This window comes from Acinonyx jubatus, chromosome E2 (genome assembly GCF_027475565.1).
Source record: "Acinonyx jubatus isolate Ajub_Pintada_27869175 chromosome E2, VMU_Ajub_asm_v1.0, whole genome shotgun sequence".
Classification (NCBI taxonomy): Eukaryota; Metazoa; Chordata; class Mammalia; order Carnivora; family Felidae; genus Acinonyx; species Acinonyx jubatus.
The window spans coordinates 259,324-281,462 of record NC_069396.1 but is presented as its reverse complement, the minus strand read 5'-3'; the positions used below and the strand labels follow the sequence as shown (position 1 = coordinate 281,462).

The 22,139-nt window shown below is 54.8% G+C and overlaps 1 protein-coding gene across 1 annotated transcript; it reads right to left on the bottom strand.

Moving 5' to 3' along the window:
- Nucleotides 1-12,087: 12,087 nt before the first annotated feature.
- On the bottom strand, nucleotides 12,088-22,138 carry DBNDD1 (dysbindin domain containing 1). The gene is given in 5 exon segments (XM_027076507.2): nucleotides 12,088-13,431; nucleotides 14,357-14,497; nucleotides 14,857-15,003; nucleotides 21,771-21,852; nucleotides 21,854-22,138. Coding segments are annotated over 5 exon segments (798 nt in total). The 5' UTR covers nucleotides 22,124-22,138; the 3' UTR covers nucleotides 12,088-13,273.
- Between the last annotated feature and the right edge of the window lies 1 nt (nucleotide 22,139).

Sequence of the window (22,139 nt, the reverse complement as noted above, 5' to 3'; positions counted from 1 at the left end):
GGTGGCATCAGGTAGTGTCAAGCTGTCAGGAACCAGTGATGAGTCAAGATGGAGGTCCACACGTGGGCCCAGGTCCTGGGGGGGTCCCAGTTAGCCGGGGAACGTCTGACTACTCTCTGATGGAGACGCGTCTCAGCCAGAGCAATGGGGTCTGTGAGAACCAGAGCCAGTGGTGTGCTGTTTGTGTCCTGCCCGTGAAGGGTCAGAGGGAGGGGCCCCAGAGCCAGCCCCGGGCAGGAGCGTTGGCCCCGCTGAATGGCCTCTGTAGTCCGTTTGGAGTGAGCAGAGGAAGAGCAGAGCCAGTGCAGGGCGGCTCAGGGAGGCCAGGGTCCCTAGAAGGATGAGCAGGTGTGCAGAAGAGGACAAGGCGTCAGGACCAGAGAGAGGAGGAGAGCTGTCTGGGGATACAGCACTACCCCAGTGGGTGCCAGCCGAGCCCTCTCCTCGGGCGCCCTTGCTTCTCATGTCCAGGGTTCACCTCTTTCACGAACGTTGTGGTGGTGGCTGGCACCAACCGCCCTGACCTCCTTGACCCGGCTCTGATGCATCCTGGCCGGTGTGACTGACTGATTTACATCAGCAAGCCTGCCAGTCACATGGCGCTCAGGTTTGGGGCTTCATGCCCTTGTGCTAAAGGTTAGGTTGGTTAGATCATTACCTGTGTATTTGGAGGCGATTTCTTTTCTTTTCTTTTTTTTTTTACTTCTTCCTTTTTAAGTGGGCTCCATGCCCAGTGCAGAGCCGAATGCAAGGGTTGAACTTTTCACCCTGAGAGATCAAGACCAGAGTCCGGCCGTTAACCGACCGAGCTACCCAGGTGCCCCTGGAGGTGGTTCGTTTGATCAGGGCTCTGCAGTGGTTAATATTAACATTTGGAAAAAGTGGAAGCTCGTGGATGCCCTTGGGTGCTGCTAGTTGCTGTCTCCCGGCAATCCACTTTTGGGACAGGTGTGGCCGGGCCTGCAGAAACGTCACTTCAGCCCATACAGGTGGGAGTGCTGGGACATATCCATGTATTCTGGCGCGGTGTTGTGAAAACGTAGAGGGTAGACAAGAAGAGCTCACCCTCACCTTTTGCTCTGACAACTGACATCACCTCTTCCCTAGCTAGCCCTTTCTGTTTGTGAGAGTGCGTCCGTCCCGCGTGGACTTGCCCTGGCCCTTTCCATTTGTGAGAGCGCGTCTGTCCCGCGTGGACTTGCCCTGCTGCCCAGGGTGGTCCTCATCTTGCTCACTGTTGGCTCATGGCCCCGGGAATGGATTTGATGTTAGAGGCAGCACAGTCATGAAGGTGTTTTTATGCGTTCAAGAGCTGAGTGTACGAGGGGGCTCGAACTCGCGAACCATGAGATCGTGACCTGAGCCGAAGGCGGACACTTGACCGACTGAGCCACCCGGGTGCCCCTGCCCTGATTAATTATAGTTTTGCTGGATATAGCATTCCTGTTTGACTTTTAAAAATTATTCTTGTCTCACTGCTTTGAATATTTTGTTCCACTGCCTTCATTTTACTATGTCTGATGAGGTGCCAGACACCAGTCGTCATGTTGCTGTTATCCTCTATGTGATGAATCTTTTCTGTTGCTGCTTCAGGATTTCCTCTTTGTCTTTTGCGTTCAACACTTTAATTGCGATGGGTCTCTTGCAACTTCTGGGTTTCGAATTATAGTTAGAAAAGAATCTCTCCTTATTTTCATATTATGGACACATCTTTATCATGTTTATGACTTATTTTTTTTACATTTACGTCTCTGACCCATTTGTACTTTATTCTGATATGTAGCTTGAGATATTGCATAAATTTGATCTTTCTTCAAATAACTATCCTATCATTGCAACACCATTTTTAAATAGTTCATCACTGACGAAGAAACAGTGCATTATCTTGACTTTACCCACTGAATGGGAGCCTTTCCAAGGACAGAAGGAATTACAGAGAACATTTCAGATTTTCTTTAGTTGTATCACAGATAGTACTATCAACATTGTTATTTTGAAAGTATTTCATGTAGGGGCGCCTGGGTGGCCCAGTCGGTTTAGTCTCCGACTCCTGGTTTCAGCTCAGGTCACGATCTCACAGTTTGTGAGTTTGAGTCCCTTGTCGGGCTCTGTGCTTATAGCACAAAGCCTGCTTGGGATTCTCTTTCCCTCTCTGCCTCCCCGCCCCCCCCCCCCCGCACCCCCCCGGACTGTCTCTCAAAAAAAAAAAAAAAAAGGAGGTAAGTGTACCTGACCTTTGGGATACTTCATCATTGCTTCCTGACTCCAAATAACTAAGTGTGAAGCAGGGAAGGTGCCTGGAGTCCCAGGCTGTCCTTGTAGATTTTGCAAAGTGGCTACAGGTGACCCTGCTCTGACCGTCTGTGTGTCTCTGTCTTTGTTAGGCTCTGACATCAAAGGCAGATTGTCCATTTTCACAGCCCACCTACACCCACTGAAGCTGGGTGGGAGCCCCTGTAAGGACACTCGCGGTGCTCCCTTTGGGCTGTCACGGTGCTCACTCACAGGTGAGTGTTGGCCAGGCCGGGGATGGCCTCGGGTGTTACATGCGCTTGGTAGGTGGTTTCTGGTTGTAGGGTTCAGTGCTGGCATGTGCCCACCTTTGTCTTTGGAACTTTGAATCTGTTGAGAGACATCAAAGGCCTCAGAGATGATTAGCCCCAGAGCTGATTTGTAGCCATCTGAAGTTCTAGTTTAATTCGGTTTCGACTTGGTGAGTTGTTAGTGCAGGGGCCTCCCTAAATGCCCGAGCACAGACCCACAGCAGTGAGGAGCCGTTGCTGCATTATACGGTTTTGGGCGTCAGCTCCCAACCTGGGGGCTCCCCTTGCTTTTCTCTTTTCTTTGTAGTTGAAACCAAGATCCTGTACTAGGAAACTTGTTTCCCCACCAGGGTGGTTTAAGCACTGGGAGTTTAGGGTTTTCCCAGGGGGCTTCCTGCCCAGGTCATCGTCTACTCAGCAGCCCTTTGGAAGCCTAATGATTACTGTGATGAGCCCTGCCATCCCCAGAACATTCTGCTGTGCAGCCTTGTCCCCTCCCACTGTTGTGCTGCCATCTGCCATCTCCCTGGTGTTCTGCCCAGTGCGGGGTGAGGGCTGGGGTCAGGTCACACATAGGAGTGCACGTTTGTTGGCTACAGGATGATGAGTGAGGCATTCTCATCCAACCAGGCTGGTCTGTTTCCTACAAAGAATGTGCTCTCTGTTCTTCCTCCTTGTGACTCCCATGTCCACTTATACACCAAAGTTAAGAAACTTGAATAGGCCTCCCAGACTCTCGTCCCAGATATACATTAGAGGCTGCCCAGACTCAGCAGGATGACCTAGGACCTCACCAGCCTCCTGCGGCAGCTGCCTCATCGAACTGCCGTCCTCTGTCAGGCTGGTCACGTGGATTCCGCTGTCCCTGAGAGGCAGACCCAGCCTTTGTGAATGTCGACATCGCAGGGACAGAGAACGGTCTCTCTGTCCTCACACACAGAAGGGGACACAAGAATTCTTAGAGGAAAAGAACTGTTGATACATTTTCAAGAGCCACATAAATAAGTGCAAACTATGGCTGTCTGTGGTTCTCATATTGTTGAGCCTTCATCTCCACGTGCGCCTCAGGCTCCTGTGTGGGAGATCCAGTTTTTTTAAAAACCTGGATGTTCCTGGGGTGCGTGGGGGGCTGTCGGTTGAGCGTCCGACTTCGGCTCAGGTCGTGATCTCACAGCTCGTGAGTTTGAGCCCCACATCAGGCTCTGTGCTGACGGCTCGGAGCCTGGAGCCTGCTTCAGATCTGTGTCTCCCTCTCTCCTCTGCCCCTAACCCACTCACATTCCGTCTCTGTCTCTCTCAAAAGTAAATAAGCATTAAAAAAATTAAAAAAATAAATAAAAGCTGAATGTTCCTTGGGAACCTGACGTGTAAAGTTCTCCTTTAACATTTTTGCTCGTTCTTTGCACTATAATGTAGTAACAAAAGTGAATGAGAAAAAAGACATTTTAAAACTTAGCTAATGATTCAACAAAAGATTACAAAGTATGCAAAGAAACAGTAAGTGTGGTTCATTCACAGGAGAAAGAAATGGACAGAAACTGTCCCCAAGGTAGCACAGACATTAGGGTTACTAGAAAAATACTAATGTCACCTGTCTTAAAGTTGCGTGCCTATAGAGTCAAAGGGGACCAGAAGAACTGTATGTCTCAACAAAGAGAATATTAGTAAGAAAACAAATTACAAGAAGTAACCAGATAGAAATTCTGGAGCAGTAAAGTACATGACTGAAATGAAAAGTTCACTAGGGGGCTCAATAGCAGATGTGAGCAGCAGAGGAAAAATATTGGCAAACTTGGAGATAGTCTAATATTACCCAGTCTGAGGGGCAGGAAGAAAAAGGAATGGAAAATGTACAGAACCTAGGACCAGATGGGACACTACCAACATGCATATTATGGCAGTCCCAGAAGGAGAGGACGGAGGAAAAGGGGCAGTGAGAATATCTGAAGACATAATGGGTCAGAACTTTCCAAATTGGATAAAAGACAGGAATCTACGTTCCCAAGATGTTCAGTGAATTTCAAGTAGCGATGAACTCTAAGATCCATCGAGACTCATCATCATCTGTTAAAGCCGAAGAGAGGCTTGGAACCAGCAAGAAAGAAAGGATACAGTGTACAAAGGATCATCAGTGAGACTTGATAACGGATTTCTCCTTGCACACTTGGAAGGGCAGAAGGCAATGGGGTGACATGTTCCAGGTACTAAAAGAAAAAACCCGTAACAGAATTCTGCATCTGGCAAAACTGCCCTTCAGGAAGGAAGGGGAAATTAAGATGTTCCCAGATACTGAAAAGTTGAGGCAATTCATTGTGTTTAGACGTAGCCTACAGGAAATGCTAGAGAGAGTCTTCAGGCTGAAATGAAAGGGTGCTAGCCAGTCACTTGAAGCCATGTGAAGAAATAACAGTGGTACTGGTAAAGACAAGTGCATAGAACGATAATTACAATTTCTGTGATGGGTATGTAATGTAGAAAGCTGTAATCTGTGACAATAACAAGGTGAAGGTGGAGGGAAGGAGATGTACAGGAGACATTTGTACGGTTATTAAAAGCCAGACATGGAAGAGCTGGTCTTAAAAGTCACGTGGAGGGGCGCCTGGGTGGCTCAGTTGGCTAAGTGTCCAACTCTTGATTTCAGCTCAGGTCTTGGCCTCTGGGTCGTGAACTCAAGCCCTGCGTTGGGCTCTGCACTGGGTATGGAGCCCACTTAACAAAACCAAAAATGAAACCAAATCCTAAGTAAGTAAATAAGTAAATTCACACGGAGCTGCAAAGTGCCCAAGTAGCCAAAACAGTCTCATGAAAGGAGACCGAGTTGGAGGACTCCTACGTCCCTATTTCAGAACTTGCCACAAAGCTCGGTGAACAAAACACGGCCCTGACAAGGCGGACATACTGACAGAGGAAAACTCACGAGTATAGATGCGGCCTGTACATCTGTGCTTAGTTGATTTCTCTTAAGGTCGTGAAGACCGCTTAATGGGGGAAGGACAGTCTCTTCAAAAAAATGTGCTAGGACAATGGGATATGCACATACAAAAGAATGAAATTGGACTTTGGCACCAGATATAAAAGTTAACTCAAAGTGGGTAAAAGACCTGAATTTCAGAGCTAAAACTATAAAAGTCTTAGAAGAAAACATGGAAGACCAGATCTTCGTGACTCTGGACTTGGCAGTGGTTCCTTAAATACGATGCCCGAAGCACAAGCAACAAGTGGAAAAATAAATCGGACTTAATAAAAATTGAAATCTTTTTTGTGTCAAAGGACATTACTGAGTGAATAAAAAGGCAAGTGTAGAGAACAGAGGAAAATATTTGGAACTCATGCGTCTGATGAGGGTCTAGAATCCAGAACATAAAACCCAACCCAAGAATGGGCAAAGGGTTAGAAAAGACATTTTTCCAGAGAAGATAGACACCCGAAAACCACATGGCAGAATGCTGAGTGTCATGATTTATTAGGCAAATGCAAATCTAATGAGGTAGCCCTTCCATGCCGCGGACGGCTGTGAAAGACAGAGTTGCCGTGGATGTAGAGGTACAGGGCGTCTAATAGGGCTGCTGATGGGAGCGTAAACTGGGCTGACTGGGCTTTGGGAGTCAGTTCGGCTGTTCAGAAAGTAAAGTACGGAGCCCTCGTATGACCCAGCAACTCCACGTGTAGGTATCTACCCCGGAGGGTTGAAAACCTGTCCACACAAAGATGTGTACGTGTGTTCACAGCAATGTTGTTCACACTGGCCAAAGGGTAGAAACACGCCAAACGTCCGTCAGTGCATGAATGGATAAACAATGGTATGTATGTATAATGGGATATTATTCAGCCATAAAAAGAAATGCTGGCATGTGTTACAGTAGGGATGAACCTCCAAATATTATGTCAAGCGAAAGCAGCCAGGCACAAAGGGCCACGTACTGTGTGATTCCATTCATATGAGAGGTTTATAACAAGTCCGCGGAGACAGACAATACACGTGCGGCTAGCTAGGGTGGGCCCTGGAATCCCCCACGTCAGGCATAGGGTACCTTATAGATGATGGAAGTGTCTGAAATTAGGGCAGGAGTCGTATGACTTGATAAATTTACTAGAAGTCTTTGAGGTACACCCTTAAACCAAGGTAAACCAAGCGCCAAATTTGGGTTTGGAAAACCGCCTACGGATCCTGTGAGCCGAGGTAACGCTGGGGCCCCAGGTCAGCCCGCGGAAGGCCCCCCACCGCTCCAGGGCTGCCCAGCTCACCTCTGACGAGCCTTTCAACGGCCTGCTCAGAGTGCTTCTCCTGAACACAAGGACCCAGGTGGCAGGAGGCAATCGGGGCGGCTTCGTGGCCCTGATTAAGATGGGTGGATTTAATGTTGAATAAATTACACCTCAGTAAGTTGCTTAACCAAAAAACCGGCCTGGCCCCAAACTGGTGACTGACAAAGTTGCTGCCTCGCTTAGCTGTGGTCCCTGTCGCAGAGCTCCTCTTGTAATACCCAGTCCCGGGCACTCATGACCAGTTTCTCCGTTCCCGGGTCGGGTGCTGACATTTTGGTGTCTGCCACGAAGCCGCCCCGATTGCCTCCTGCCACCTGGGTCCTTGTGTTCAGGAGAAGCACTCTGAGCAGGCCGTTGAAAGGCTCGTCAGAGGTGAGCTGGGCAGCCCTGGAGCGGTGGGGGGCCTTCCGCGGGCTGACCTGGGGCCCCAGCGTTACCTCGGCTCACAGGATCCGTAGGCGGTTTTCCAAACCCAAATTTGGCGCTTGGGAATCTGCCAGCAGCCTTCATGCTCTGTCCAGAGCTACGTTTAAAATCTCAGAGAGGTGGGGCCTGCAGGGCAGTGGCTCAGGCCCTGGTTTGGGTGCTAATTGCAGACCGGAGGAGGGGGTTCCCAGAGAGCTCCCTCACGGAGGCCACAAGGACAGCCCTCTGAAGGTGGGTGCAGGGGTGTGTGCTTCAGCGCGGGCAATGGCTGCCTGGCCTCCTGGCTTCAGCTCAGCAGCTCGGGGAACTGCAGTCAGCGGGTAGGGATCTTGGGGAGCTATGGCTGGCAGTGGGAGGGGCTCGCTACCAGGAAGGCAAGGGCACTGAGCTGCAGCTACGGCCACAGGCCGCCTCCAGGGAGGGGAAATCCTTGTGATGCAAGGGGCCCCTGAGAACAAGAATGAGTATCCGATTGTTACATGGTTGGCCCCAGGTGTCAGGTGCCAGGCACTTCCCAGGCGTGTCCCAGTCTCCCCAGGGTTCCACACAAGGCACCTGAAAGTAGACAAAGCAGACCCCTGGGGGGCATCTGAAAGCCCCTGGGGGGAGGGGCGCTCTGGAAGACTCCTGCTTTCCCAGCGACCCCCAGACCCCCACGCCTCACCTTGATGGTGGGTGGAGCTGGGCACCTTGGACCCCACTCTCGCACACAGCTCAGTCAGGGCTGCGTGGTTACTGAAACCTGACCGAGGTTTGAAGGTAGGTAGCACAGGAGAACATCCTCTCACAAAAAAATTTAAGGCTAGAACTTAAGGGACGGAGATCAGGGAGGTGCCCAGGTAGCCAGCGGCTGCCCTTCCTGCGTCGTCAGCCCCACAGCCGTGAGAACCAGTGCTGCTTTGCTTTGTGTGTATCTTCTCACTAAAGCGTGACACGTATGGAAGGGTGGGGAGTATTGGGTAGCTTCTGGAGAGTTGTCTTGGCAGCTCGGGTGAGCCGTTGGTGCCTTTGTACTGCTAACGGCCTGTAAGCTACGGTGTGGGAGGCGTTGGGAACCACTCCTTGTCTCCATGCTTCCTGTGTCACTTAGCGAGCCACCGAGCATAGCTAATCACGTTGGCTGAAAATGGGCCACCTAAAGCAGCCTGCTGCGTGCAAAGTGCATGAGTGGGACACATTCTTTGGAGGTGGGAGGCAGGGCTTCTGCAGAGCAGAAGGCAGCATCGTGTCTGGCGTGGAGGGACAGGCACCAAACTGGGCCTGAGCCGTGTGTGTGGAGGCTGTGAGTCTGTACTTGCTGAGCAGAGGCTCTGACCAGCCCCCAGCGCTCCCTGAGTGGAGGGTGGGGATTTGGCGCCCACTTCCCAGATGTCCATTTGTCCTCTGCCTCTCACAGGCCTGGCAGCTTGACATGGAGGCCTTGAGAGGAAGACACAGGTCCTGCAGCCCAGAGAGAAGGCGACCGTGCCGGACCGTGGCCCACCACGAGGCTGGGTGTGCAGTGGTAGGCTGGCTCCTGGGGTGCGCGGACCCTTTGCCGAGGGTCGGTCTCTCCGCCCGTAGCCTCTAGGCCTGGGCGTTTGCCTTACCCAGGCGGCTCTGTGTGGCCTGTGGTCATGCAGGCACAGTACGTGTCACCGTGGCAGCACTTTACTTGTCGAGGAATTAATTTAGGTCTAGAATTTGGTCCAAAAGTTTCCTTGGGGGGTGGGTGGCAGAGAGGAGGAGTGGAGTCTGGATGCCAGCCACCTGACACCCAAGAGGTTTGACACTAAATTTCCCTCACTTCTAAGCTTTGGACCTGGCTCTTCTGGAGCTACTTTGGGGTGGGTAGGGTGGAGGTTGTTTCCATTGCTAATCTTTGGGGTGACCCCACCCAGACCTGCTAATTCTGGGTAGGGCCCAAGAGGCTCCTCTCCTCCCACACCCTTGTGACCGAAGGTCACAGTAGGGCAAGTTGGGTCTGGGGTGGGACCTGGATGGGGCAGGAGCTCTGTGTGCGGAGTGACCGGGGCACCTCCTGCCTGTGTCTTACAGGTGTCCATCATCCCCCCGGGGCGAGGGGCTCGGCTCTGCCCAGTACTCGCCCAGGGTGCAGTGTCTACACGCAGGAGCAGTTCTCTGACCACATGTGCACGATGCTGGGGGGCAGGGTGGCTGAGCAGCTGTTTTTTTTGGGGGGGGGTCACAGGTCAGGGGCCCAGGGTGACTTGAGGAAGGCCACCCAGAGCGCCTATGCTCAGGTAAAGGGCAGGGAGCCCTGCAGGGTGGGATCCAGCCAGGTTCGCCCCCAGCTCCTTCCAGATTGTGCAGTTTGGGATGAGCGAAAAGCCGGACCACGTGTCCTTCGACTTTCCCCGACAAGGCAAGATGCTGGTGGAGAAGCCGGCTAGTGAGGCCGCCGCCCAGCTCACTGAGGAGGAGGTGCGGTGCCTGTCGGCTCCACCTGTGAGCAGGCCCCGGCCCCGCTGACCGGCTGCTGAGAGCAGGTGGAAGAGGTGAGTGGGGCAGGTCCTGGCTTGGGCTTGGGGCTTGCCTTCGCGGTGCCTGCTGTCCTGGGAGCGGCTGAGTGATAGGCAGCTGCGATTTCTAGGCGGGCACGCGGCTGCTGGAGAAGGACAGACATGGTGAGTTGCTGGGGCGCCGGCCCTTTGCGGAGAAGCCCGCCTACAAGGCGTTTGTGAAAGGCACCAGCAGCCTGGAGGAGGACACCTCCCTTCCTGAGGGGCTGACGGCCTGGAACCAGGGGCGGGAGGAGGGGGCTGCAAAGCGCTGCGTGCAAGAGAGCCCAGCTTGGCAACGCTGGCTTTGAAAGCTGCTGCCAGAATCACTGGGAAACACCTTAAAACCTGATAAGGGCAAACGAGCATTTTGGATGCCTAGAGGATGGGGTCCCGAGTCAGAGGGGCGGGCCGTGAGCCGTAACTCCCCTGCCCCACAGGAAGCAGAAGGCACGCCTCTTCCTGGTGGAGCCTTGAGTTTAGACCTTCATGGGCCTCCCTTGAGGGGAGGGGGGTCATGGGTGCATTTGGTGGGGACAGGTGTGAGTGCTGATGTCCTTAATCGCCCCAAGGAGCAGAGGCTTTTGGCTCAGTTCAGAAATTTCACGGTTTAGTGAAGTGGCAGAATTAAGGGAAAAAGCAGCCAGTTACCAAGGGGAAGTGTTGGGTTTGGGTTGGTGGAAGGCCTGTCAGTGGTTCTGAAGGAAACGCCACGCTTCCCACAGGTGCGTGGTTGGGGGGAGGGTCGTGGAGCCCACCCCGCCCCCAGCACCTGGGTGCTGCTCTGAGCTCTCGGGAGGCAGTCTCTCCGCCGAGGCCAGCACCCATTCTCAGGGCAGACAGCTTTACTGACCAGGGTGTGTCTGGATTTAAGTCCCTTCTCCAGCTGGCCGTGTTCCCTGTGACCCCCTTTTGTTAGAATCACAGAGAGGGAGGGTCTGGACCGAGCTGGGGAACCTGTGGGTTGTGTGCAGAGAGTTTTGTTGTCGCTGCCCCCGGTAACCCTCTTCCTGGTGTTGGGGCGGCTGCCAGACGAGAGGAAGGCCAATTCTGGCTTGTGAGCTCTAGGCCTCTGTTGCCTTAGATTGTCTGGTTGGTCTGAGAGCGCGGCAAGGGCCCAGCCCGGGGAGCTGGGGTCAGGACTGGAAGCCTGGGGTCAGTGGCAGCATCCCTGCTTGCCTCCCAGAGTCCTCGGCACCACGACAGTAAAGGGGTGTCAGCTGCTGCCTCTCGGGGCGGGTGGATGTCTGGGACCCCGGTGATACCTGCTTGCCTCCCAGCTGTTGCTCACGGCACCCGGGTGTGGGGGTGGGGCGTCTCCACTTGCCACACGTGACCTCTGTTCTCTGCTCGGTCAAGACCAGACGCTGGGATTTGGTTTAAAAATTTCCGAATCATTTGTTGTGTTTGCTTCAAAAATAGAATTTCCAAGTTGGGACAAGCACTTTCTGTTTTTGTTGTGTGTAAGACATGCCATCGTTGAATTTTTTTACTTTTCCAGAGCTCACCGTGTCATGAAGTCTCCACTAAACTCAGCCTTCATTAGCTGAGCTAATGGGACCCTCTGACAGAGGTGGGAGGTGCTCTCCTCAACCCCGTGAAAGCCCCATGATGTCCAGGACCTGGGCATTGGTCCATTTTGGGGCTTGGTGCAGCCTCCTCAGGCTCACACCCCCAGCACACGTAGGTGAATCCCAACCCCTGCTGTTTTTTTTTGTCTTGGATACCCTTGCGCTCGCTCCCTCTGGAGTCTCCTAAGCCCTTTCCTTCACCCCTTCACCCTGTTTGGGCCACCTGGCCACACACTACACAGGCTTTGAGTCAGTTCCTGGGCCCAGGGATGTGGGAGACCTGGCCTAGAACCTTCCATCAGGGAGGCTCGGGCTTCCCTCCAGAGAGGCCAGCAGGAGGAACTGCCTGGCAAGGAGCCCTGGGCCTGTTTTCTGGGCCCCTTGTTACACGGGTAATCAAAAGAATTGGGGTTTGGGCCTCACCCTTGGCCTTCTCCTCACAGGCCCAACCTGCTGGCTGCCTCCTCGTGACCACTCGCTGCTCTGGGAACCTGCCTGGGCTCAGAAGACTTGCCGGGGAGCTACCTCGGGCCTCTTCTGGCCTGGGCGTGTGCGTGTGCATGCGTAGGAGGGAATCTTCACTTCCTAAGGACTACAAATCCAGGGCACTTGTCCCTGACACGTGACCCATATAAGCAGCCCAGAGTACAGCACCGAGGAACCCCCAGTGGCTTCAGCTGGAGAAGGCCCAGCACAGTTTTGCTGCTAGGGCAGCTCCTGTACCCTCGACACGCTCTTCTGAGCTCTGGTGTCACCTAGAAAGGAAGAGACACCGGTTGGGCCTTGGGAAGAGGTGAGATTTTAATCCCAATGTTTGTAAATAAACTGCGGAAGCCATAGCAGGAAGGCTAGAGATGGAGGGAAAAGACGCAGGGGGCGGGGGGGGCCATGCAGCTGCCCTGACGGGGTTTGTGTTTAAGCGGACTTCTGGATGGTGCCTGGCAGACATCCTCTGAGTTGGTCCTCCTCGCGTGGAGGGAGCAGGCCTGTGTTCTCAGCGGGGGACTTGCCTTTAGCTGTGCACAGCGGGCCCAGGGCATGCCCGGGGCTTCCATAGGAGAGCAGGTTCTCCTCCTGTAGAAACGTTTCGGTGGGAAACGGGTCAGGGCGGGTTGGCCTGGGGACCAAAAGCAGACTTAACGTATTTATTTTTAAACTGTTCTTGGATTTGCTGTCGGACCAGAAGCCTCTTTCATCCCTTAGCTCATAAAAAGCAGCATTGGGAGCAGCTGAGCCTGATGCCCTTAAGTTGGGGCTTGGGGGCTGTGCGAGGGCCCCTCATATTCCCAGTCCCCCTTGGGCATCTCTACCCCAGGCCAGGACGCCAAGCAGGGGCACAGATGCCGGACTGTGTCCCGGGCAAGGGCAGACCCCGCCCACCCACACAGTCTGAGGCGGTTGTGCCTTATTTGGTGTTACAAACCACGGAGGGTGGGCTCGGCTGTCACACGGGGACCAAGACAAGCAGGGTCTTAGGGCCTGAGGAGGGGGCCCTGGTGCCAGCAATGCTCCCTGGGTGGCAAGAAGAGGATGGGACTGAAATGAAGGTGGCATTGTTCAGGACGGACTCCCCTACCCACACACTTGGCTGGATAGCAGAGCATCCCGCGGGCTGGAGCACGGTGTGGCCATTCCCAGACCAGAACCCTGAGGCCCTCAGGGGGTTTGCAGAGAAGCTGTCTCCGACTTAGGTCCCCCTCACCCCACACCCCCTCGGGATTCTTGTGGCAGATGAGAGCACCCCTCCTGCAGACAGAAGTTTCCAAAAGGCCTAGGCCACTCCCACCTCGTCCTCAGCCATTGTTGTCCGAGACTCAGGGACTGGGACGGAGGGGGACATAAGGCCATTGGGCTGTGCTTGTGCTGGGGCACCCCGAGAACCTGACCCAGAGCCACATGGGTGGGCAGTGTCCATGGGGTCAGTATTGTCCGGATTTGTCCTGCCTGGGCCCCGGGGCCAGCTGGCCTAGTCCTCCTTGGGCCTCTCCACGGTGAGAAATGTGTCCACAATTGCTGGTTGGCGCTCCTGGTCACCAAGTGGCTGCTTTTCTCGGTTCTGCTCGGCCCTGGTTCGCGTCCAGGAGGGGGAGCGCAGACAGCCAGACCGGGGTAGTGGGTGCAGGCCTGATGGGAACATAAGGGTCAGGTCATTCCTGCAGCTACTGGGCTGGGCCCCCGTGTGCCTCTCACACGGGGTCTGGCTGCACACTGGGGTCCCCCGGGTGTTTAGAAAACACAGATGCCAGGCCACCAGCATTGCGGACATGGGGGTCTGGAGGCGGCATGGGCAAGGGCGTTTGTGATGTCCACAAAAAAGAGGGTCTCTGTGTAGCTGAGATCCCACCCTGGCTGTGAACCTGGCCCACAGCATCTGAGCAGTCCGTCACCCTCCCAGGGTGCAGGCTGTACAGTACAGAGCTGGAGCCTGAGCCCCCCATTCCACCCCCTGCCTGCACGAGGTGCGATCAGGGAGAGAAAACGGTCCCTGGGTCCCCATACCCCCACTGGCTGCGTGGCTGTTTCTGGAGCCCTATAGGTCAAGGGCAACACTTCCCCAGCAACTGAAGGGGAAACAAAGGGCTGAACTGTGGTGCCAGGGTCGATGAAGGCCACCCTGCTTGGCTTAGCCTAACTTGTGAATGATTACATTCACATTTAGTAAATTTCACTTTTTGGTGGGACTGTGGCTTTGGCCTTTTGTTGGCGTTTGGAAAGGAGAATTGAGGAAAACAGGAGGGAAATTCCTTAAAGTTGGGCAAATAGACATGTAAAATGCAAAAATATTGGGATGCTTGGCTGGCTCAGTTGGAGGAGCATGCGATTCTTGACCTTGGGGTCGTGAGTTCGAGCCCTACGCTGGGGATAGAGATTACTAGAAAGAATAAAATGCCAAAATATTGAACGAAACGGTACAGTGACAAACACTGATTTTGACACACATGTGAGCAACAGTTATTTTCCGAAATAGGGGTTTGAGGAGAGCTGTGTTCGGTCGGCTTGGGCCCCAGGACCGCCCCACGCTGCTCACTGCGCCCCAACGCCAGCCCACCTGCTGGCGACTCGCTGGCCAGGCTCTCGTCGTCCGAGTCAGCAAAGACCTCAGCCAGCTCCTGGTCGGACATGTCTGTCAGCTCAGTGAGATCCAGGAGGTCAAAGTGCACCTCCAGGGAGGAGACGCTGCTCAGGGGCTCTGCGGGGCCGGGCAGGGGGATGGCTCGTCATGGGCGCAGTCCGTCCACCCAAGGCCCCCCATGAGCCCCAGGGAAGAAGAGCTCTGGGTGAAGCCCTGTGTGGCCAGGATAAGACGGGGCAGACCCAGACACCCCCGTACTCCACACATTCAACCCTAAACACCTTCTGGGGCCCCCCACTTTGCAGATGGTACAGCCAAAGCCCACAGAGCCGGAGCTGTGAGAGCTCAGCACCACCACCACTGCCACCCTGGATACACCTGGGGTACTGTTTGGACAGGATGGGGACCCTGCCCTCCATTTCCCAGGGGTTCATGGTCCCCGTGGGACACACGCTGGACAGGTCAGCTGTACTTACGCCGCCTCTCTGTGACCTGCAGGAGCCCCGGTGCTGGTATCGGGATGCCCACCTCCTCCTCGGCCGTGGGCGAGTGGCAGCTATCTCCTGTCCCATGGGCCAGGGTGCCCAGGGCTGCCTGTGGCACCTCAGCCTCCTTAACCATTTCTGCAACAGAGACGGTGTTACCTGGGAGGAGAGATGGGGGCGGGGAAGACCTGGGTGTTTGGTTCACTGAGCCCCCCTTTGAGGCCCCGGGCAGTGAGCAGGGTAGCCTCGGGTAGCCTTGGGCCCGGATGCCAGACGAGGGCCACTGGGCAGTGGCCTCCTGTGGATGGGGAAGGGGGTGTCCAACAGCGTCCTCTGTCTCTACTCTTAAGTCCAACCAAGGGTGCAGTGGTCTCTCTAGCATTTCCTTGCCTTTTGGGTCCCTTTGATCCAGAATGGCCCCTACTGGCCTGCCTGCCCTCTGTGGATTGACTTTTAAAGTCCTATGCTCTTGTGTTTGAATACTGAATAACGCATTTTCATAGTAAGAGACTGAGGAGTGTTCCTCCAGGTTTGCAGGTTTTTTTTTTTTTTTTTTTTTTGGAAAGATGTAATTACTCGTGTTTTGCATTTGATGATTTTCTCAGATGAGAGCAGGAGGCCCTGTGGGCAGTCTGCTTGGTAGAGGCTGAGCCGCTCAGAGATGGGGTCCCTGCCCCCAAGGAAACACCAACTGCACCCTTCCGTTCCTCGGCCCAACACCTTGTCTTCTCAGCTCACGTCCCTCCATCCGTACCTCCTACCAGCCTCTCCAAAATGTTCCAGAACCCACCCATCTCCCCCTCCTGCTGCCTGACCTTGTCACTCCCTGAACTCAGCCAGAGGACCTGTGAGGCACGTCCCTTGAGGCAGCTGGACCCCTTGGTTCCTCCGTGTCCCTACTGTGGCCCCCAAAAGAGTGAACAAATGCCTCCTGACTCCCCTCAGCAGTGCTCTGCAATGCCCCAGCATCCATGCCTGTCCCACGGGGTCAACATTGAGAGCTGGGTGTGCGTGAAGCTACAGGAGCATCTGCTTTGAGTGTTGCATCTAGGAGGGTCCAGTCGGGCCCCCACTGCCAACAGCTGCCTGTTAGGGGTGGGCCTGTCCCCCACAACAGGGTGGTCAGCAGCCTGGATGCTGCCCAGCAGGTCCTGTGGGTCTAAAGGGTTTCCAGCTGAGTGGGAAGATAATGCCATCCATTCACAGCTGTAGGGCTCTCTGGGTAACACCTTGGCCTCCTCTTGGAGGGTACCACTATTCCTGGGAAGTATAGCTGAGGGGAGATGGGACTGGGCCCTGCCCATGCTGTGTCATCACATGGGGCTTGGAGCTGGATAGGGGCTCAGGGGATCTGGCTTCCAGCTCTCTGACACATTTGGATTGTGGCTTTGGAATATCCTTAGAGGATACAGTTACACCCACCAGTGTCCTGGCCCTCCCAGCCCAGCAAGGACACCTTCCCAGCAAGATGGCACAAGAGATGTGATTCAGACCCTGCTCTGAGCTGGGGTCAGCAGGGACGCCTGTCTTGAACCTCCAACCAGCCATCTGAGAATCCCTGTCGAGAATCCTCAAGGAGCCTTTACTCCATGGGACACTGCTTTGTTTCCTTGAGGTGGGGACTACAGAACCCCAGTCCCTCTCTCTGAGGGTGTGAGTATCCATGGGCTCACATCACGCTGGTGTGTGTTGTCGTAATTCTGAGACACTTCTATACCCATGGCCCATGGTGACGGGTGAGGCAGGGGGACACAGCAGGGGATGCACATCACACAGATGTCATCAGGACCTTGGCTGCTACTCTGAGTGAGCTGGGAGAAGCCGCTGAAGGGTTTTGAGCTGAGTAGCATGACATCTACCTCCATTTATGTGAGATGCAGGCCAGGTGGGAAGGATGAAGTCCATAGGTGCTGAGATAGTATGAGGTGGGGGAGAAGCATCATTACAGATGCTGGGGTCCAGGGGTCTTGGACAGCCTAGCCTGTTGTGCTGCTGACTGTAAGAAGCACATTTTGACAAATTTCAACATCTCTGAAATAACAAAGCACCTGCGGTCGATGGTATCATGGATCCAACAGAAAATGGTAGCCCTGAATGTTTCAAAGTCATCAGGTGTCTAGTTTTTTATTCCTTTCCATGTCTCTTGGCAGTTGGGGTGGTCTGTACTCTGTAAACCCTGGTCCTTGGCCTGTGTCAAAGCTGTGGGGGGTGAAAATGCAGAAGATGCAACTTTTGCCATAAAGGACACTCACTGATCTTTTGTCGGGAAGAATGTAATGGACATTAAGAGTCAAAATGCCAGGGCAGAAGAGGCCAGGGACAGAGAAGGTTCTGGGCCCCTCAGAAGGAGCAGGATTGACCTTGGCATGTAGAGTGGTATAGCCATTGTGGAAAACCATCTAGTGGTTCCTCAAACGATTATATATGGAGTCACCACATGACCCCGAAGTCCCCTTCCTATGCTTATAACCACGATCATTGAAAGCACACATCACACAAACACCTGCACACGAATGTTCGCTGAAGTATGACAGTAGTCAAAAGTGGAGTCAAGCCCAGATGTCCATCAACGGATGATGTGTGTCCATCCACACCATGGGATGTTACTCAGCCACAAGAACCATAAGAAGCCATAAGAAGGGAAGCACCGACATAGGCTCAACATGCATGAACCTCAGAAACATGGTAAGTGTGAGAAGCCGGTCACAAAAGGCCATGCGCTGTGGTAACGTTTATATGAAATGTCCAGAAGAGGCAAATCCATAAAGGGTAGAAAAGTGGATTAGTCAGTCGGTGTAGCGTCTCACTCTTGATTTTGGCACTGGTCATGGTCGCACAGTTCTTGAGTTCGAGCTCCTGACTGGGCTCTGCACTGACAGTGTGCAGCCTGCTTGGAATTCTCTTTCTCCTCTCTCTCTGCCTCTCAAAATAAATAAACATTAAAAACAAAAAGTGTTGTTTTTTTTTTTAACATTTATTTTTGAGACAGAGAGAGATAGAGCATGAACGGGGGAGGGTCAGAGAGAGGGAGACACAGAATCTGAAACAGGCTCCAGGCTCTGAGCTGTCAGCACAGAGCCCGACGCGGGGCTCGAACTCACGGACCGCGAGATCATGACCTGAGCCGAAGTCGGCCGCTCAACCGACTGAGCCACCCAGGCGCCCCAAAAACAAAAAGTTTTAAAAATAAAAAGAGTAGATTAGAAAAGACATAGAAAGTAGGTGGTGGTTTCCAGGAGCTGGGGTGTGTGTGGAATGGGGAAAGAACTAATGGGTATGGGATTGCTTTTCGAATTGATGAAAAAATTTACACACACACACACACACACGTATGTATGTATATTTTAGCTTATTTATTTTGAGAGAAGAAGCACAAGCAGGGGAGGGGCAGAGAGAGAGGAGAGAGCGAGAATCCTAAGCAGGCTCTGCACTGCCAGGGCAGAGTTTGATGCGGGGCTCAAACTCATGAACCGTGATATCATGACACGATCATGACTGAAGCTGAAGTTGGACACTTAAGCCACTGAGCCACCTAGGCCCCACCCCCACCCCACCGAGTTGATGAAAATATTCTAAAATTAGATGATGGTGGTGGTTGCACAACGTTGTGAATATGCTAAAAGCACAGAACTGTATGCTTTAAAAGCATGAATTTTATGATATGTGAATTATACCTCAAAAGAAATCCTCAGGGGTGTCTGGCTGGCTCAGTAAGTAGAGCATAGGACTCTTGGTCTCGGGGTTGTGAGTTCGAGCCCCACTTTGGGTGTAGAGATTACTTAAAATCTTAAAAAAAAAAAAAAAAAAGAAAATCCTCAGTGGAAACAGCTTGATTTTGGCTGGAATTGAAGGGCAAATCCAGGAGGACTCAAGACCTCCACTAACAATTTCTGTGCACCTACTACGCACCAGGCATCAGGCTCAGAGCCTGGGAGTGGGTAAGAGAAGTGTGACCTCTAGCACCTAGGTTTGGTCTTGGCACACAGTAGGTCCACCATAAATGTTTGTTGAATGCACGAGCCAGCCCAACACCCAACCGCATAGTTACTAGGCGGCTGTGCTAGGAGTCACCTCTCCATGGATGAGACCCACAGCTCTTCCAGGGTATGAGACAGGAGTGAAAAGCAGGCACGGGGCAGGTGTGCTTGACAGCCAGGCTCAGCAGCCCCTGGGTCACCTGGGGCCAGGGGGTGGGGTAGCAACACTGTGATTCTCAGCTCAGCACAGCCCCCATTAAGCCCCTGCAGGGCCACTGCTGCGCTGCCCTGCCCTGTGCAGACAGCAAACCAGTGCCCCATGGGGACCGCAGTTGGGTTACCACAGTCCTGCCCCCCAGCACTGGTGGCTGATGTGAGTGGATGGATATGATAGGGTTACCTTGTGCCATGTGGCTGACCTATTTTCCGGCACATTTGTGTGAGCACTTGGCCCAAATTTCAAGTTCCCTGCTGCGTGCCCTGGGCCTTGCCCTAAGCACTGAGGAGGTGCACTGCACGAACAGTTGAACAAATTAATGAAGTGAATGAATGAATATATATGACACAATTGCAGTGGGGAGGGAGAGATGGTCACAGAGAGGGGGGCACTCACACCCCATTTTCCCAGCCCCTTGTCCTTGGACTTTGAGGATGCTGGGTGGGCCTTGCCAAGGCTCAACCTCTTTGGTGCAGGGCCACGGCCTCTCCCTGTGGCTGTTCAGACAGACCTGGAGTCCGGTGGGCCACAACCTTGGTTTTCCCCAGCTGGGGCCCTTCAAGAAGTGCGCCGCCTCCCTTCTCATTTCCATGTCTGCGCACTTGGGTATGAAGACATTATTGTTGGGGCGCCTGGGAGGTTTAGTCGGTTAAGCGTCTGAGCTGGTTTCTGCTCAGGTCGTGATCTCACGGTTTGTGAGTTTGAGCCCCACGTCGGGCTCTGTGCTGACGGCGTGGAGCCTGCTTGGGATTCTCCCCCCCGCCCCCATCCCCCCCGCTTCTCCCTCTCTCTCTGCTTCTCCCCCACTCACGCTCTCTCTCAAACATTAAAAAAAGAAATCATTGTTAATTTGTTTAGATGCAAAAGTGGGCTTTTCCTTATGCTCTGTGAAGACCTGACCTTTTAGAGATACTTTCAGATGAAGTAGTGTGTCTAGATTGGCTACCAATTACTACTGAAGGGAGGATGCTGGTGGTCTGGTAGAGCAGGCTGGGAAGTGGCACACAGAGCTCTGCTGCACCGTTCTACTTATTGGTGTGTCCCACATGCTCCAACATAAAGTTTTCAAAAGTCAGTGAGCTGAGAGAATGACCGAGCCACCCATATGTGACCTCATGAGATCCCACAGAATGGAGATCACCAGGCCACTGTGTAGGCAGGAAATGGCTACCAGGTAACAAGAGTTATGAGCCCCGTCAGGGTGGCCCCATCTGCCCCTGCCATGTTCCCACTGCTGCTCCTGCACAGGGTGGGCACCTGATAAATACATGTTTGTGCACTCAGTAAGTGAGGGTCGGAAACTGAAATCAGAAAGCCCCTCTCCCGACCAAACACCTTCCCTCCTGACCTCACTCAGGGCTCGCGCAGCCCTGCAGGGAAGTGAATCTGTCCCCACCGACAGAAGTGGGCATGAAAACTGAAGGCCAGGCCCCATCTCCCAGTTCTGTGCTCCCCAGCCCTCACCTTTCCCTTCACATCCCCTCAAAGCTGCCACGGGGAAGTCCTGGGGTTCTGGGACTGTCAATAGCAAGAAAAAGGTGGATCCCTTCCACAAATGACAAGACAAAGAAAACCCACACGCACCAGCTCTGGGTGTGTCTGGTGGTGCTTACAGGGAGGGTGACAAGGTCCTCCAGACAGTTGTCTGGGACGCACCTGCCCAACTCAGATTGCAGACACAGCAGTGGGTGGGCCCATTGCTTCAGGACACCCCTCGGGGCCATCCCTTTGGGCTCCAGATGAGGTCGCTGATGTGGCTGGTGTCCCTCCACAGGTCCCTGTGCGGTCAAGAGTGGCTCCCTGGGATGGGACCTCCAGGAAACCCATGATGCATCTGGGGCCTGGCCAGGCCGGTGGAGGCGCTGATGGCGCCCAAACACTCTTCCTGAAAGGACTCTGAAATGGGGTTCCTAGAGTTTTCCTCTCATCACCAGCTGCCACCCTGCCTGGGCCAGACTCCAAGAGGGGAGACCTTGGTAGAATCTCAAACGCCAGAGTCACCGGGAGCTGACAGAGGCTTCCAGGAGGTCTCCGTGCACACCTGCCCTCCCAGATGTGAGCGCCCTGTGCCTCACCCAGGCCGACAACCCCGGCTAGCCTGGAGGCAGGCGCCCCGAAGGCCCTGCCGGGTGCGCTGCCCCCCCCTCCCCCCATCCACCCAGGGCCTGTCCAAGCGCGGTGCCCTGCAGGATCCCAGAGGCGGCCTCCCTGCCCGAGCCCCCGGTGAATAGCGACTTGGGCGAACAAAGCAGATGCGCGGCCCAGGAGGGCAGCGTCGACCCCACGCCTCGCCGACCCGGACCCCGAACCACGGCCCAGACATGCCCTGACCCCCAGAACCCCGGCTCTGCTGGGATGGGGTTCGGCACGAAACTCTGGGCCAACCACCCAGGAGCGCGCCTGTCGGCTGCCGGGGCCTGAAGCTCAGAAGACAAGGGGGCGGGGACGCGGTGTGTGCGCCCCCCGCCTAGCGCGGGGGCCGTTCCCGGGAGATGCCCCCGGCGTGGCTTCCCCGGCGGCAGGCCAGGCTTCCACCCGCTCCGGCCAGGCTCGACTCGGAGCTACCGGTGGGTGTTTGCGGCCCCCGGGAGCGGCCGATGAGTGGGCCCTGGGCCGGGGGGGGGGGGGGGGGGGGGAGGGGAGGGAAGGGGCTATGCTGGCTGCGGGGAAGGAGAAGCTCGGGGACTTCTAGGGACTGGGGCCACACTCACCTCCGGGGCCGGCGCCCTCCGGGGGCTCCATGCGGCCAGCGGGGTCTGGGAGGGGCGCGGGCGGCGTCGGCGTCACCCGGCCCGGGCGCCCCTGCAGCTGCGGCGGCGACGCGGCCCCAGTTCCCGGCGCAGCGCATCGGGGCAGCAGCCGGGGGGCCGCGGCGGCGGGGAGGAGCCCGCGGGGCGGGGCGCGCAGCTGCTCCGGGGCCCGGGTTCCCCCTAGCATCCTCCCCCCGAGCCCCGCAGCACAGGTGCGGCCCCGCCCGGCCCCGCGCGCGCCCCCTGCCGGTCCCGGGCCCTGCGGACCGTGTCTCCCGCTGCGGACCCTTGCGCATCCGGCGGCGGCGTCCCATCGCGGGTGCGGCTCTA